Source organism: Oncorhynchus nerka, linkage group LG22 (genome assembly GCF_034236695.1).
Source record: "Oncorhynchus nerka isolate Pitt River linkage group LG22, Oner_Uvic_2.0, whole genome shotgun sequence".
NCBI classification, from domain to species: domain Eukaryota; kingdom Metazoa; phylum Chordata; class Actinopteri; order Salmoniformes; family Salmonidae; genus Oncorhynchus; species Oncorhynchus nerka.
Genome location: NC_088417.1, coordinates 39,517,897 through 39,536,725, shown reverse-complemented (window position 1 = coordinate 39,536,725; position 18,829 = coordinate 39,517,897). Strand labels below are relative to the sequence as shown.

General features: G+C 45.1%; 1 protein-coding gene across 2 annotated transcripts in view; it reads left to right on the top strand.

The window, feature by feature from the left end:
* Positions 1-14,805: 14,805 nt before the first annotated feature.
* The window catches only part of LOC115105158 (plexin domain-containing protein 2-like), a 174,102-nt gene continuing 170,078 nt past the window's right edge, over positions 14,806-18,829 (top strand). The window contains exon 1 of one of the 2 annotated variants that reach the window (XM_029626833.2): positions 14,806-15,306. In XM_029626833.2, coding sequence (XP_029482693.2) covers positions 15,207-15,306 — 100 coding nt within the window. In that variant the 5' untranslated portion in view covers positions 14,806-15,206. The remainder of the gene's footprint in view (positions 15,307-18,829) is intronic. The other variant, XM_029626832.2, reaches the window with a different exon arrangement.

Sequence of the window (18,829 nt, the reverse complement as noted above, 5' to 3'; positions counted from 1 at the left end):
ATTTGTGTGAGATTGAGGGCATCTAGCTTAGATTGTAGGACTGCCGGGGTGTTAAGCATATCCCAGTTTAGGTCACCTAACAGAACAAACTCTGAAGCTAGATGGGGGGCAATCAGTTCACAAATGGTGTCCAGGGCACAGCTGGGAGCTGAGGGGGGTCGGTAGCAGGCGGCAACAGTGAGAGACTTATTTCTGGAGAGAGTCATTTTCAGAATTAGTAGTTCGAACTGTTTGGGTATGGACCTGGAAAGTATGACATTACTTTGCAGGCTATCTCTGCAGTAGACTGCAACTCCTCCCCCTTTGGCAGTTCTATCTTGACGGAAGATGTTATAGTTGGGTATGGAAATCTCTGAATTTTTGGTGGCCTTCCTGAGCCAGGATTCAGACACGGCAAGGACATCAGGGTTAGCAGAGTGTGCTAAAGCAGTGAGTAAAACAAACTTAGGGAGAGGCTTCTGATGTTGACATGCATGAAACCAAGGCTTTTTCGATCACAGAAGTCAACAAATGAGGGTGCCTGGGGACATGCAGGGCCTGGGTTTACCTCCACATCACCCGCGGAACAGAGAAGGAGTAGTATGAGGGTGCGGATAAAGGCTATCAAAACTGGTCGCCTAGAGCGTTGGGGATAGAGAATAAGAGGAGCAGATTTCTGGGCATGGTAGAATATATTCAGTGCATAATGCGCAGACAGGGGTATGGTGGGGTGCGGGTATGGCGGAGGTAAGCCCAGGCACTGGGTGATGATGAGAGAGGTTTTATCTCTGGACATGCTGGTTGTAATGGGTGAGGTCACCGCATATGTGGGAGGTGGGACAAAGGAGGTATCAGGGGTATGAGGAGTGGGACTAGGGGCTCCATTGTGAACTAAAACAATGATAACTAACCTGAGCAACAGTATACAAGGCATATTGACATTTGAGAGAGACATACAGCGAGGCATACAGTAATCACAGGTGTTGAATTCGGAAAGCTAGCTAAAACAGTGGGTGAGACAACAGCTAATCAGCTAGCATAACAACAGCAGGTAAAATGGCATTGACTAGGCAACGGGGCCGACAGATAAAACAAACAAGCAGAATGGAGTACCGTGATTAATGGACAGTCCAGCGTGCATCAGCTATGTAGCCAAGTGATCAGAGTCCAGGGGCAGCGGTGGATGGGGCAGGGGGGCTGGACTGGCGAGTGTTATCCAGGTTAAGAAACTAACAATGACTAAATAGCTTGTAGCTAGTTAGCTGGTTAGCTTCTGGAGGTTCTTGAGTGTGTTCTAAAAATTAAAAATAATAGCGATTCCGTATCACATTGGGTGAGGCAGGTTTCCGGAAGGTATTAACACATTTTTTTAAATCGGGAAGAGATAGAAAGTACATATGGGCCACTGCGTGTTTGGGACGCGGCGATGCAGACGGTTAGCAGGCCTGTGCTAACAAGCTAACAGATTAGCAGGCCGGGGTAAACAAGGTAGTAGTTAGCGGACCTGGGTTAAACAAGCTAGCAGTTAGCCTGCCGAATTAGCAAGCAAGGAGATAGCGAGGGCTAGAGAGTTAGCCTTTGGAGGACGTCGCAGTGGGGTGAGTCTGTTTATTCCTCTTAATGCAGTGACATCGATAGACCGGTCGTGAGTCCGGGTATTGTAGCCCAGGAGTATGCTAGGAGCACAGGAGGTCTGGCCGGGTTAGCTTCAAGCTACGTGGGTGGAAACGCTAGCCAGGAGTAATCAACCAGGGTTGTGGTTTAGCTCGATAGCTAGTTGTGAAGATCCAGCTGAAAAATGTTCCGTGTACGGTGGGAATCCGGGGATAAAAAAATAAATAGGTCCGTTATGCTCCAGTTGTTCGAACTGGCGAGAGCTTTCCGAGCTAAAGGTTAGCTGATGACCGGTTAGCTGAAGACCGCTAGCATAGCTGGTGGTTAGCTTCAGTTGAGGGGTTCCGGTTCCGAAGTAAATATAAATACTTTAGGAAAAGTAGCTACATTGGGTGAGGCGGGTTGCAGGAGAGTATTTGGAAGCTTAGGTTTAGCAAAATGTTTTTAAAGATATGCGAAGAAAAATATCTAAAACGAAACGAAAAAGGGACGATATTTACAGAGAGACGATACGACAGGACGACTTACTGCTACGCCATCTTGGAGCTACGCCACCTTTGACGAGCTTCTTTTGTTGGCACTCCAATATGTCCCATAAACATCACAATTGGTCCTTTTGTTCGATAAATTCCGTCCATATATATCGAAAAATTCCATTTATAAAGCGCGTTTGATCCAGAAAAAGACAGCTTACAAAAACGCAACGTCACTACAAAATATTTCAAAAGTTGCCTATAAACTTTGCCAAAATATTTCAAACTACTTTTGTAATACAACGTTAGATATTTTTAAACGTTAATAATCGATCAAATTGTAGATGGGGCAATCTGTGTTCAATACAGGAACGAAAAGAAACCAGCACTGCTTTTCACGTCTTGAGCAACTCGCAAAAGTGTCCCCAGTTCCGAGTTGGCCTACTTCTTCATAGCACAAAGAAATAACCTCAACCATATTCCAAAGACTGGCAACATCGTGTGGAAGTGGTAGGAACTGAAAATAGGTTCCTATTAAATATCCAATGGCAAAGACAATATAGTGAACAGAGAGGGGGGAAAAAATCAGAACAGTTAGTCCTCTGGGTTTTGCCTGCTACATACGTTCTGTTATACTCACAGACATGATTCAAACAGTTTTAGAAACTTCAAATCTATCCAAATCTATGACTAATATGCATATCTTATACTCTTGAGAAGCAGGAAGTTGCAATTCCTGCAGGACCAAGTAAATCCCAGCACGAATCTTGCAGGATTCAGTTCTGCAGATTCATGCTGGGATTTACTGGGATTGTCAATCATCATCATTTTGATATTCCTAGGTCCATATCGGATAGTCAAACTGCCGAAGGAGAAGATAAAGTGTGTTTGGAGGTGAGGGCACATCATTTGATATATAGATAGCTATTTTTTTTTATAAAAAACACGTGTTTTAAACAATCCTTTACAATTTACAACAACAACAGTCATGTGACATCTTGGTCACCATAGAAACAGTTGGCAGTTGTGGAAATGGCTGCCAGGCAGTTGGCTTCCGGAACCGACAGAGATGGCCGCCTCGCTTCGCATTCCTAGGAAACTATGCAGTATTTTGTTTTTTTTACGTGTTATTTATTATATTGGTACCCCAGGTAATCTTAGGTTTTATTACATATAGTCGGGAGGAACTACTGGATATAAGAGCAACGTCAACTCACCATCATTACGACCAGGAATACGACTTTCCCGAAGCGGATCCTGTGTTTTGCCCACCACCCAGAGCAATGGATCGGATCCCAGCCGGCGATCCAATACAACGACGCAGTAAAAGGGGCAGACTAAGCGTTCTTCTGGTCAGGCTCCGGAGACGGGCACATCGCTCACCGCTCCCGAGCATACTACTACCAATGTCCAGTCTCTTGACAACAAGGTCGATGAAATCCGAGCAAGGGTAGCATTTCAGAGAGACATCAGAGACTGTAACGTTCTTTGCTTCACGGAAACATTGCTCACTCGGGACAAGTTATCGGAGTCGATACAGCCAGCTGGTTTCTTTACGCATTGCGCAGACAGAAACAAACATCTTTCTGGTAAGAAGAGGGGTGGGGGGGTATGCCTTATGATTAACGAGACGTGGTGTGATCATAACAACATACAGGAACTAAAGTCCTTCTGTTCACCTGACTTAGAATTCCTCACAATCAAATGTCGACTGCATTATCTACCAAGAGAATTCTCTTCGATTATAATCACAGCCGTATATATTCCCCCCCATGACCAACCAGACCATCTAGACAGTGTATCTGGAAATCACCCAGTCAATGACACATCGATGGCCCTGAACGAACTTTATTTGACTCTATGTACACTGGAAACGACATATCCTGAGGCTGCATTCATTGTAGCTGCGGATTTTAACAAAGCTCATCTGAAAACAAGACTCCCTAAATTCTATCAGCATATCGATTGTGCTACCAGGGCCGTTAAAACCCAGGATCATTGTTATTCTAACTTCAACGACGCATATAAGGCCCTCCCCCGCCCTCCTTTTGGAAAAGCTGACCACGACTCCATTTTATTGCTTCCAGCCTATAGACAGAAACTAAAACAGGAAGTTCCCGCGCTCAGGTCTGTTCAACGCTTGTCTGACCAATCTGATTCCACGCTTCAGGATTGCTTCGATCACGTGGATTGGGATATGTTCCGCATTGCGTCAAACAACAACATTGACAAGTACGCTGATTTGGTGAGCGAGTTCATTAGCAAGTGAATTGGCGATGTCGTACCCACAGCAACTATTAAAACATTCCCAAACCAGAAACCGTGGATTGATGGCAGCATTCGCGCGAAACTGAACAGGTGCATCAAAGCAGGGACCGAGAGACTGAAAAACAGCTTCTATCTCAAGGCCATCAGACTGTTAAACAGCATCACTAGCATTGAGTAGCTGCTGCCATACATGTAAAAAATGTATCAATAGCCACTTTAAACAGTGCCACTTTTTATAATGTTTACATATCCTACATTACTCATCTCATATGTATATACTGTACTCTATACCACCTACTGCATCTTGCCTATGTCGTTCTGTGCCATCACTCATTCATATATCTTTATGTACATACTCTTCATCCCTTTACACTTGTGTGTGTATAAGGTAGTAGTTTTGGAATTATTGGTTATTACTGCATTGTCGGAACTAGAAGCACAAGCATTTCTCTACACTCGCATTAACATCTGCTAACCATGTGTATGTGACAAATAAAAATTTGATTTGATTTGACAAGAAACACCAGGGCAGCTTGGGTCAAACACATCTTAAGACAACCTCTACCAAAACACACCGCTGAATTCACAATAAAGGTGACAGCAGGTGAATTGACATGAAATATAAAATGACAACAGAGTTATGTGTAATACGGTATTGTAAAAATAAAGACTGCCGTTTTAGAAAGGTGTATTGCAGGGATGGGTAACTTTGATAGGGGTGGGGGGGGCACAGAAAATCAGAACTCGTCATGAGCTATTGCGGGTCTGTGTACCCACATCCATACCCTCACATGCAGTCAGAGCCGGCCCTAGCCTTTTGGGGGCCCTAAGCGAAATGTTGTTATGGGGAACCCACTTGACAGCGGAGAAAACATTTTAAAGATTTACAGTTAATTTCCTGCAATTCTACACATTTTTCCATGGAGAGTAGAGGAGAATTTGTAATCATTTAACTAACTTCATGCAATTCTACTCATTTTGCCAAATGTTTGAAGTTTTAATATGATATCCGAGTGAGAGTGACAAACAAAATCAATGGGGGCCACCCGGTTGGTAATTTGACAATGATTACTACATGTTTTAATGGCCGCTAAACTAACTTACCAATCTAAAAAATGTTAGCTGGCATGGGCTATTTGAGTAATTTGGGAGGAGGGGGGATTGTTCCTCAGGCCGGGCTGCCAGATCGCCAAACGACATTCTGTTCAAAAGAAATTGGGGGGGAGAGACAGAGTGAGAGGTACAATGATTTCATTTGATTTGAAGCGCTTGATGTTTGTCACATTGTCACACCTTGATTTGTTTCACCTGTCCTCGTTATTGTCTCCACCCCATCCAGGTGTCGCTTGTTTTCCCCAGTGTATTTATCCCTGTGTTTCCTATCTCTCTGTACCAGTGTATTTATCCCCAGTGTATTTATCCCCATCCATGCCCATCCAATCCGGAAGCCAGCTGCACCAATGTGTCGGAGGAAACACCATACACCTAGCGACCTGGTCGGCGTGCACTGCGCACGGCCCACCACAGGAGTCGCTAGTGTGCGATGAGACAAGTATATCTCTGCCAGCCAAACCCTCCCTAACCCGGACGACTTGTGAGCAGCCCCATGAGCCTCCCGGTCTCAGCAGAGCCTGGACTCAAACCCAGAATCTCTGGTGGCACAGCTAGCACTGCGATGCAGTGCCTTAGACCACTGTGCCACCTGGGACGCCCTTCTGCTTTTTGTATTTTCCTTTTATTAGTCCCCCCGGTTTTGACCCTTGCCTGTTTCTGGACTTTGTACCCGCTTGCCTGACCATTCTGCCTGGTCTGCCACTCTGTACCTCCTGGACTCTGTTCTGGTTTTGAACTTTTTGCCTGTCCACGACCACTCTTGCCTACCCCTTTGGATTAATAAACATTGTAAGACTCCAACCATCTGCCTCCTGTGTCTGCAACTGGGTCTCGCCTTGATACACATGATCTGTCATCTAAATAAGGAAGTGATTGCATTTGAATAGTAAAGAGGGTTTAAAACATTGGCTGTGTACCAAATTGCAGACTTGCATTCTCCCGTTCTTTCAAGGGTGATATTCCAAGAACACCTGAGAGAGCATACCGCTAAATTTGAAACATACAGTACTTAAATAGACCTTTTACCTAAATAGGAAACTGCATAATCATGCAGATGGTGTCAACAAAGCTAGCTTTTATGCTAGCAAGCTACATCTGTTTACGTTGTAGCCAATGTAGCAGTGTGAGCAACTAGATTTGATTTAGTGCTAGCAATTGAGTGAACAACTATCCCAGAATGGAAATATTTAACATGAATAACAAGTAAGTAAGTAACAGAATCGCTTTTCTCAGTACCTGTTAGTGAATTAAGCTGACACGACTAGAATAATTTTACGTGGGGTCCCCCTCTCACAAATTACTTGTTCTGCAGCTACATCGTTGTGGACGTATGACAGGTAAGCGTTCATCATGCATTGTACAGAGACTGAAGTGAAAACAAAATTGAAATAGCAAAATTAGCAATTAGCAGGCTTGCAATTGTGATAAATTCATACAACTATAACACCCATGCTTATTATTGAATGATACTGATGTTCGCTCTAGCTTGGTTTTATATTCACCTTATTCATTGATAACTAAATGATAGGCGATTATCACGCTTGCTCGCGCTCTCCCTCTCTGGCGCTTGAGGGCGCCAGGTGTCACGCCTTGGTCATAGTGTTTTGTGTTTTCGTTATATATTTGGTCTGGCCAGGGTGTGACATGGGTTAATGTATTGTATTTTCGTATTGGGGTTTGTCGTATTTGGGATCGCGGCTGAGTAGGGGTGTTGTATAGGCTTGGCTGCCTGAGGCGGTTCTCAATCAGAGTCAGGTGATTCTCGTTGTCTCGGATTGGGAACCGTATTTAGGTAGCCTGGGTTCACTTTGTATTTCGTGGGTGACTGTTCCTGTCTCTGTGTAGTTTCACCAGATAGGCTGTAATTAGGTTTCACGTTCCGTTTGTTGTTTTGTCTTTATAAGTTATTTCATGTATCGCTATTTTCTACATTAAAGAACATGAGTAACCACCACGCTGCATTTTGGTCCTCTCTTTCGACAAACGAAGAACGCCGTTACAGAATCACCCACCACACACGGACCGAGTGGCGTGGTAACAGGCAGCGACAGCAGGAGCGAAAGGAGGTACTTACGAGACGCTGTTATGAGGACGTTATGGACAGCAGAAGCATGGAGTATACGACGTGGGATGAAATAGACAGGTGGGCGGCCGACCCAGAGAGAGTGCCTGAGCCCGCCTGGGATTCGCTAGAGCAGTGCGAAGAGGGCTATAGGCGAATGGAGTTGGAGAAACAGACACGGCGGCGCAGAGCGAAACCCGAAAGTCACCCCCAAAAATGTATTGGGGGGGGGTCTCAGAGGGAGAGTGGCTGAGTCAGGAGATAGACCTGAGCCAACTCTCCTTGTTTATCGTGAGGAGCCAAGGAGGAGACCAGAACCAGAGCCGGTGTTAGAGGTGAGCGAAGCAGAGACTGTGAAGGAGTTAATGGGGAAAGTGGAGTGGAGAGTAATGAGGGAGTTGCTAGCTTGGTGCTATAGATACGATATTCGTCCGACGGATCGTGTCGGGGATTTGATGGCACCTGAGTTAGCGCTCCATACTCGTCCTGAGGTGCGTGTTAGTCGGCTGGTGAAGTTGGTGCCAGCCTCACGCACCAGGCCTCCTGTGCACATCCCTAGCCTTGCACGTCCTGTGCCAACACTGCTCTCAAGATCTCCAGTACGCCTTCACGGTCTAGCCCATCCTGTGCCACCTCCACACTCCAGTCCTCCGGTGGCAGCTCCCCGCACCAGGCTTCCTGTGCGTGTCCTCGCTCCAGTATCACCAGTGCCAGCACCACGCATCAGGCCTACAGTGCGCCTCGCCTCTCCTGCGCTGTCGGAGTCTCCCGCCTCTCCAGCGCTGTCGGAGCCTTTCTCCTCTCCTGCGCTACCGGAGTCTCCTGTCTGTTCAGCGCTATCAGAGTCTTCCTTCCCTCCTGCGCTGTCGGAGTCTGCCGCCTGTTCAGCGCTATCAGAGCCTTCCTCCTCTACAGCGCTGCCGGAGCCTCCTGCCTGTTCGGAGCAGCCTGTGCTGTCAGTCTGCAAGGAGCTGCCAGTCTGCAAGGAGCTGCTAGTCTGCAAGGAGCTGCCAGTCTGCAAGGTGCTGCCAGCCTGCATGGAGCAATCAGAGCTGTCAGCCTGCATGGAGCAGTCAGAGCTGTCAGTCTGCATGAAGCAGCCTGAGCTGCCAATCTGCAGGGAGCTGTCAGTCTGCATGAAGCAGCCAGAGCTGTCAGTCTGCAAAGAGCTGCCAGTCTGCAGGGAGCTGTCAGTCTGCAAGGAGCTGTCAGTCTGCAAGGAGCTGCCAGTCTGCAGGGTGCTGTCAGCCTGCATGGAGCAGTCAGAGCTGTCAGTCTGCATGAAGCAGCCAGAGCTGTCAGTCTGCAAAGAGCTGCCAGTCTGCAAGGAGCTGCCAGTCTGCAAGGAGCTGTCAGTCTGCATGAAGCAGCCAGAGCTGTCAGTCTGCATGAAGCAGCTAGTTCCGCCAGTCAGCCATGATCTTCTAGATCTGCCAGTCAACCAGAATCTTCCAGATCTGCCAGTCAACCAGAATCTTCCAGATCTGCTAGTCAACCAGAATCTTCCAGATCTGCTAGTCAACCTGAATCTTCCAGATCCGCCAGCCAGTCAGGATCTACCGGAGCCTACTACCTACCTGAGCTTCATCTCAGTACTGGGCTTCCTCTCAGTACTGGGCTTCCTCTCAGTACTGGGCTTCCTCTCAGTACTGGGCTTCCTCTCAGTACTGGGCTTCCCCTCAGTCCCGAGCTGCCCCTCAGTCCCGAGCTGCCCCTCAGTCCCGAGCTGCCCCTCTGTCCCGAGCTGCCCCTCTGTCCCGAGCTGCCCCTCTGTCCCGAGCTGCCCCTCAGTCCCGAGCTGCCCCTCTATCCCGAGCTGCCCCTCAGTCCCGAGCTGCCCCTCAGTCACGAGCTGCCCCTCAGTCCAGTGGGGATCTGGGTGAGGACTATTAGGCCATGGTCGGCGGCGAGGGTGGATTATCCCAGGACGCGAAGGGGAGGAACTAGGACATTTATGAAGTGGGGTCCACGTCCCGAGCCGGAGCCGCCACCATGGACAGACGCCCACCCGGACCCTCCCTATGGTTTTGAGGTGCGTCCGGGAGTCCGCACCTTAGGGGGGTGGTTCTGTCACGCCTTGGTCATAGTGTTTTGTGTTTTCGTTATATATTTGGTCTGGCCAGGGTGTGACATGGGTTTATTATGTATTGTATTTTCGTATTGGGGTTTGTCGTATTTGGGATCGCGGCTGAGTAGGGGTGTTGTATAGGCTTGGCTGCCTGAGGCGGTTCTCAATCAGAGTCAGGTGATTCTCGTTGTCTCGGATTGGGAACCGTATTTAGGTAGCCTGGGTTCACTTTGTATTTCGTGGGTGACTGTTCCTGTCTCTGTGTAGTTTCACCAGATAGGCTGTAATTAGGTTTCACGTTCCGTTTGTTGTTTTGTCTTTATAAGTTATTTCATGTATCGCTATTTTCTACATTAAAGAACATGAGTAACCACCACGCTGCATTTCGGTCCTCTCTTTCGACAAACGAAGAACGCCGTTACACCAGGCTGCCCTTCATTTTGCACACCTGGCACCATAATTACGCGCAGCTGTGCTATATTGGACTCACCTGGACTCCAATTACCTTTTTTATTACCCCCTCTATATCTGTGTGCTCCTCCGTTTGTCGCCTGTGTTAGCAGGCACAAGAGGTCTTCTTGCCTCGGTGGACTCGGCAGGTGCCCACCCCACGTCATGCTTCAGCCGGCCCATCAGGCTCCCACGCTTCAGGGGGATCGTCAGGTTCCCATCCCTCAGCGGGCTCACCGGGCTCCAACGTCTCTGCCGGCTCGTCGGGCTTCTATGCCTCAGCCAGCTTGTCCAGCTCCCTGCATCAGCCGACCCGTCAGGCTCGCCCAGGTGGGACGCTGGGTGGCGCACCTGGGGGGGTACTGTCACGCCTGCTCCCGCTCTCCCTCTCCGGTGCTTGAGGGCACCAGGCTGCCCTTCATTACGCACGCCTGTCACCATCATTACGCGCAGCTGCACTATATTGGACTCACCTGGACTCCATTACCCTGTTGATTACCCCCTCTATATCTGTGTGCTCCTCCGTTTGTTTCCTGTGTCAGCATTGGTGTTGTTATGTGTTCATGTCCAGACGCTGGCCTGTTCTACGTTCTCATCTCCAGCCTCGATCCATACAGCGATAGGAGGCAATACAATGTGATTAGAAGGCCTAGACTACTACATCCTAATGAAAGCTAAATGCATTGGATACAAAACAAACACTAGCATGCCTTTCTCTCTCCGTGCAGGTGATTAGACAGATGAACTGCAGTCCCCTGAAGCGCAAGCCTTAACCATGGGGAGACATCAATACTTGACATGCAGGTTGCTTCTCGACAATGCAACAACAATAAGAAATAAAAGATAATACAAGCATAAAGTAAATGGCTCAGGAAAATAGAAAACATTTTAGCATTCACAAGTGATAGACATCAAGGAGATTAACATTCAAAAGCCTGCTTAGTACACCCTCATTCAAATAATTGTGGTCTAAGTGTAGACAATAAATAGTTGAACATGGTGTTTGCTGGGCGGGAATAAAAATGTGCACACGGTGCAGTACCTTGGGGAATAAATCACCCACGTCTGTATTTTATAATGAGCTTCCAATTTTGCATAATAAAGAATGACGTGTGGATCTACTTCTAACATAGTGGCGTTGCACACTGCTGAATAATCCCCCGACTAAACTCCTGGGATAGGGTGGTTTTCCTGGTGGACGGGAGGCTCCTAAGTTCTTTACATATGTCTGGGTGATTGGGGTGGGATGTTCTACAACCTGACGAAAACAGAGCAGAAACATAAGGCCAAGGGAAGAGAAATCAACCTCACTACTCATAATGTCAGTGCTGGTTCAAGTTGCTACCTTTGTTCATGTGCATTTGTATTCAAAATTCATATTAAAGTATTTTGTAGAACATTTTAACATCATTTGGTGAATAAATAAACCTAATACTTACATTTTCACGAAGTTATTCCTTATTCCTCTGGAACATTTTCTCCCAAGCAGGGACTTCAGTCTGCAAATAATTCAGAAGTTTATGGAATTTTGGAACTTTCTCTCCGTTTTACTTTTAGTTGGCTTGAAACAGTTTTCCCACAACCATGTGAGTTCTCTTCTTTTCCCTCACAGCGTAGACTGCAGGGAACAGAGAAAACACACACCTGTCATTTCAAACACACCTAGCATTTCACTTTAATTCTTTACCTTGTATTTCTGAGTGCATGAGAAAATAATACATTTACTAATGAATCTGTTTCGGATTCTTTGTCTCATTTGCAGCTACATTAGTCCAGTGGTCTACTAGTTAAAGGTGAGTAGGTTGTCTTTCAATACTACAATATATAATTAGCACTATTTCGTTGCTGTTTTTCATGTAACACTCAGATGTTATACTCTGAACTCTGCCACTCTCATCTCTCTCCTCTCCTCCCCAGTTAAGACAGAGCCTGCAAACAACAGTGAGACTGACTACCACAGAAGGCAACACTGGACCGCCATGCAAGCGAAGGTAACATCATAACACAATTTCAGCCTCTCATTTCTCCTTTTAAAACAAAGCCTAAAACGCATACTCAGAGATGTTGTTGGTGTACCAGCCATGTTAAAATCAACTATCACCAAGTTTACCATTGCAGACAACCGTTTCCCTTCACACCAATACACATAAGCTGTTCATGTGATGTCACCATTACTCTCACTCCTGTTACAAATATGCTTTTACATATTTATTCAAAATCTCCTGTTTTCTTTCTCCTAGGAATCATATTTTATGCTGTGCTGGTGAAATCGACAATCAAACACGTTAGCTGTTGCTTCATTGGATAATAAAATTGCCAATTCAATCTGATATCTTGTGCAATCTGTCCATTCTTTTTGAAAGAATGTGGATTTTACTACATGAAATTCTCTGAAGGATAAGAAAGGAATTCAGAAGGTTATCCTACAGGAAAATGGCCCTGGAAATATTGTGGAATTACCTGCAAGAATCTTACCTACAGGACTTTGGGGCCAATTTGGTGTAGGCCAAATCCTGCAGGATTTATTTGAGGACTATCTGCAGGATTCTTGCAAGGCTGTTTTCCTGAAGGACTAACTGCATGATTCCTACAGGAATTGTCCTAAAGGAAAGTGGCCCTGAAAATCCTGTGGTATATTCCTTCAGGATTGCTTTCAGGAAGGACACCATGCATGATTCCTACAGGATCCTACAGGAAAGATGCCCCGAAAATCCTGTGGGATATCCTGCAGGACTTTTTTGTAAGGGGCACTGTGGAAACTGGAAGAACAAAGGGGAATGTGCTCTGCCCAGGTAGTTCCCTATCTGTGCATGTGCCTCTAGGCTGAACACGGTGAGCAACATCCTAAATATGAAAATGTGAAATATTTTTGCACCTTCTCACCATTAAAAATAGTTAATGAAGAAAATGATGCCCTTGCAGCCTGAATGGATGATGCTTTATGTCCATGGGGGACACGAGTGTATTACCAGAGATGCACATCAAGCCTAGTCAATTGTGCAGATCTATCGTCCATGTACTATGGGCTGCCTAGACTACATGCAGTGCATTCGGAAAATATTCATACCCCTTGACTTTTACCACATTTTGTTACGTTTACAGCCGTATTCTAAAATTGATGACATTTTCCCCCCTCATCAATCTACACACAATACCCCATAAAGGCAAAGTGAAAAACATTTTTTTTGAATTTATTACAAATAAAACACAGATTGATGAGTATTCAGACCCTTTGCTATGAGACTCGAAATTGAGCTCAGGTGCATCCTGTTTCCATTGATCGTCCTTGAGGTGTTTCTACAACTTGATTGGAGTCCACCTGTGGTAAATTCAATTGATTTGAGATGATTTGGAAAGGCACACACCTGTGTATAAAAGGTCCCACAGTTTACAGTGCATGTCAGAGCAAAAACCAAGCCATGAGGTTGGATTAAATGTCCATAGAGCTCAGAGACAGGGTTGTGTCGAGGGTTACAAAATATGTCTACAGCATTGAAGGTCCCCAAGATTACAGTGGCCTCCATCATTCTTAAATTGAAGAAGTTTGGAACCACCAAAACTGGCCGACCAAACTGATCAATCACAGGAGAAAGGTCTTGGTCAGGGAAGTGACCAAGAAACCGATGGTCACATTGACAGAGCTCTAGAGTTCCTCTGTTGAGATTGGTGAACCTTCCAGAAGGGCAACTATCTCTGCAGTAGTCCACCAATCAGCCCTTTATGGTAGAGTGGCCAGACGGAAGCCACTCCTCAGTAAAAGGCACATGACAGCCTGCTTGGAGTTTGCCAAAAGGCACCTAAAGACTCTCAGACCATGCGAAACAAGATTCTCTGGTCTGATGAAATCAAGATTGAACTCTTTGGCCTGAATGCCAAGCGGCACCATCCCTACGGTGAAGCATGGTGGTGGTAGCATCAGTGGCAGGGACTGGGAGACTAGTCAGGAACGAGGCAAAGATGAACAGAGCAAAGTACAGAGAGATCCTTGATGGAAATCTGCTCCAGGTTCACCTTCCAACAGGACAACGATCCTAATCACACAACCAAGACAATTCTGGAGTGTTGATAAGTCTCTGAATGTCATTGAGTGGCCCAGCCAAAGCCCGGACTTGAACCAGAACAAACATCTCTGGAGAGACCTGAAGATAATTGTGCAGATACGCTCCCCATCCAACCTGACAGAACTTGAGTGGATTTCCAGAGAAGAATGAGAGAAACTCCACAAATACAGGTGTGCCAAGCTGTTAGCGTCATACCCAAGAAGACTCATGGCTGTAATAGCAGCCAAAGGCTCTTGAACAAAGTACAGAGTAAAGGGTCTGAAAACGTATGTATATTTGATATTTACGTTTTTTATTTTCAATACATTTCCACAAAATTGTTTTACCTGTTTTTGCTTTGTTATTATGCGGTATTGTGTGTTGATTGATGAGTGAATTAAAAAAAATAGTAACATAAGGAAATGCAGAAAACATCAAGGGGTCTGAATACCTTAGGAATGCACTGTATAGGATAGGGTGTTTTCAACAAAGATGTTATGGTTGATTTTTTTTTTTTACTTAAAAAAACTGTCTCATAGTGTAATAAGTTCTTGTCTGTCTTGTGTCACAGAAAAGTACATTATTATCCAGTTAGTTACGGGTGGATAACATATTCCAGCAGAATCTGACACTGTATTGTTGCAGACTGGTGATTTGCACTGACTGTAAAAAGCTACGTACTATTGGTGGTGTTGGATTGGTGACGAGGGAGTCCTCTCTGAGAACCCAACTCACATTGCACCTCTTCTTTCCCGGGTAGGAATGAGACCTATGTGTGTGGAGCTGGGATGACCCCAATATTCTGAACCGTTTTGCTTTTTTTTTGTGGTGGCCCGGGACCTTCTCGGACCGAATGCGCGCATTCACGCATATCTTCACTCACTCACTCACTCACTCACTCACTCACTCACTCACTCACTCACTCACGCACACACACAAACAAAACACCACACATCATATTCCGCGTCTGCAAACCAACGAACAGCGCAGGCAGGTTTTGCTCTGCGAAAGGCTGTCTTGCAGACTACACTCGAGAAGAGTTACGGAGTGTAGTCTACTTATCCCCTACGATTTTTGGTGTATGAAAAAAATTAACATTATATAAAGAGGAGCAGTACAATCAATCGTGGATCTCGGATATGGCAGGTGTGAAGACATTCGACCTTGTTGTTGGAGTTGTTTTAGTTTTTCTGTCTCTTGGAAATGCGTTTCAAGAGCCCGGACAGGACCCGACAAACGGTAAGACCCCATAGTACCTCTTCTATTTGCACCATGAAGATCTCTCCATATTTCATGATAACAAAATAAAACACTATGCATGATGTCTTGTAGGGAGAAACGTTTACAGTGCTTTATTTATTATTTAGTGTGGTTTGGTGTAATAAGGTGCAATGCTGCCATCACTTTCATGGTGTAATATAATGAAACAAGGTTTGTTGTAGACGTATTTACCAGTATCTTTTACTGCCTTTATAACTGTCAAATAATAATTTGTATGGTGACTAAATACCAACTACATGCTACATGGTTTTCATTATTGCTATGATATTGTGTTTATAACGGTTTGTGCGCTCGTGAGTGAGGGTTGCTGAGGTTCGTGGTGTGTGTGCGTGCGTGCGTGTACTGCGCGCGTCCGCGCTTGTGAGGGGGATTTGAAGGCTGCTGGTTTTGGATGTGTGCACGGCTATTGTTCTCCACTATTTTTATTTCAGCGACCCTATGTCGGAGACTTTATGATAGGCTATGTCAGATCATTTATTATCCTTACTATAAACATGTGTATAACACAGTCTGCGTCCCAACGTGTTATCATGCTTTTATTAATATAAGGGCATATTGTAAGAGGTGTTGAATGTGTTTCTTTTCCTCGTTTTTATCACATTCAATGTTTTATATAAATTAGTTGGGATTTGGTGAATCATGAACCACATGATGAACATGGCCTTAGGGTAGGATTTTTGAAAATCAAATGAGAAAGATCATGTTTTGCGTTTGACTTAGCTGTGGCATCCTATAAATCAAACAGCCTGTATTCTTTGACCCAACTATTAACATTCCTTAAAGAACCTCCATGATAGGAAAGAACACAGATATGATTTTGGCAGTGGTGCGCCCCTTCAACCATCTGATTGAGTTTGTCCCTCTGTCAGTGCATGTGCTGTCTACCAGGACCTTGCTTTATCTGATCTGGAACCAGTCTTAAGACTGTAACTTTTTTATTACAGTAATTTACAGGTAACTGGCTGCCAGTAAGTTACTGTAAAAACCACAGTACCTTTTTTTAAGTGTAGAAAAACTTCTACCAATCTGGCAGTCTCCACTTCTTCAAAGTTCAACAACCAAACACTTTCAATCAGTAACTCATCATTTTAGAAAAAATAACTTGCTCAAGTATTAGTATTCCCGATGGAGGTGCAGGTCTTTAATGTGAGGGAGGAACATTGATGATCCACACTCTTCTGCAAGGTGTCTACAGTTGATGCCTGCATTCCAAATGACATCCTATTCCCTACACACTATTTTTGACCAGGGCCCAAAGGAAGATGTTGAGTTAATACTGTCCAACAGGGCTCTAGTAGTTTGATGAGTCCATACTGTCCACCAAAGGCTCTAGTAATTGGAAGAGCCCATAATGTCCATCAGGGGCTCTAGTAGGTGGAGGAGTCCATGCTGTCCACTAGGTGTTGAGTTGAGTTGATTTTATTTTTACAGGGACAGTGGGCATTAATCAACGTTTCAGTAAAAGTGCCGGTTTTAGCCAGCCGGCTAATTTTCAACCGCAGTCCCTGGCAGGTTATTAAAAACAATTACAATATAGACAATAGCAACATAGGACAAGCAAGACATAGCATACAGACAGAGCAACATAGGACAAGCAAGATGTAGCATACAGACATAGCAACATAGAACAAAAAGCAGCAACACGAAATTCATAAAAGCAACAAAGTGTTTCCACACCTCACAAGCTACAGACAACAGACAACATGGAAAGCGGCAATACACAGCTAGGGATCATGATCACAAATCTGATTGACCTTTAGCCATGTCGTCAAGTATTTTGTCTAAGTGTGAAATGTGGTGCAGTTATCTATGTCTGATGGCAGTGTATTCCAGACATGGGAAGCTCTCACAGAGAAAGCGGATTTACTGAAGGTGCTTTTCCTTAAGGGAACTATACAGTCACCTCTCATGGCAGACCTTGTGGATTTGCTGCCATATGTTTGGGTTTTCTGTTTAACAAAAATACTGAGTGGAGGGGGAGCCAGACCATTTAGGATCTTGAATACAAGACATGCGGCGGTGTATTGCACAAGATTTTCCCAACTCAGGAGCTCATGCTTTCTGAGGATTTAACAGTGATGATGGCTATTGGGCTTCCTATCAAGCACTCTGAGAGCCTGTTAGTAGACAGACTGAATAGGTCTTAATGTTGTACAGCAAGCTTGGGCCCAACTAGTCAAGCAGTATGTTAAGTGGGGGGAGTATCATAGATTTGAAGTACAGTTTTGCTAGCTCTGTAGTCAAACCATTTCGTATAAATCGGAAATGAGCTAGGTTGAATTTGGTTATTTGAATGACCTTTTTCACATGCTTTTTAAAAGAGAGGTTGGAATCAAGTATGATGCCAAGGTACTTAAAATCAGATAGAACCTAGAGCTTCTCCCCTGACACATAGACATTTAGCATCTGTTGTCCTCTTTGTGAAGAACATGCAAACAGTTAATTTCACATTGAGATGCAAACACGAGTCACTGAGCCACTGTAACCTGGACCATTACAGTAGTGAGTTCTTTTGCAGCTTGTTGTTTGCTCTTTGCATGCACATATATCACTGTATCATCTGCATACATTTGAACTTCAGACCCAGTACAGACAGAAGGCAGATTATTAATGTACAGGCTGAACAGGAGGGGCCCCAGTATTGACCCTTGGGGCACGCCTACATCATAGCTAAGAGTGGGCGACAGCTCATTGCTCACTCTGACACACTGAGTTCTGCCTTCAAGGTATGATTTCATCCATCTCAAGGCATCAGGGGAAAAGTTGAACTTGGACAATTTTGTGATGAGAATCTCATGGTTAACAGTATCAAAAGCCTTCCTTAGGTCCAGAAACACAGCCCCAACAACGCCCCCTTTGTCCATCTTGGACTTTACATTTTCCAGAAGAAAGCAGTTGGCCGTTTCTGTGGATTGTTTCACTCTGAAGCCAAACTCCATGGAGTGTAATGTGAAGGGGCTGTTGTTGAGGTGGGCAATCAGTTGTTCTGCTACACACTTTTCAACAACCTTTGACACCACAGGTAGTATACTAATGGGCCTGTAGTTACTCACGTCAGAAGGGTTGCCTGATTTAAAGATGGCCGTTATTATGGCCGACTTCCATACCCTTGGAAACACCCCGAGACCGATATATGTGTGGGTGACCTTAGTAATGGGGCCAATGAGTGACTCTTTGTAGTTTTTAAGAAAGGTAGAGTCCAGCCCAAACACATCTTTGGCTTTAGAGTTCTTTAGTGAGCTAATCACCTTGTTCACCTTAGACTCAGAAACCTCCCTTATGATGAAGACAGGTTGAGCGTCATTCACTAGCACTGAGCCCAATAAACCAGTGGAGTGGTTCTGTGTCAGTACCCTGACATAGTCAATAAAGTAGGAATTGAAGGCTATTGCTATTTTGACTGCATCCTGTGTTAGATTGTTATTCACTATGATTTCTAGTCTTTTTGCGGTGTTACTAGGGTCTTTCCCAGTTAAATTTT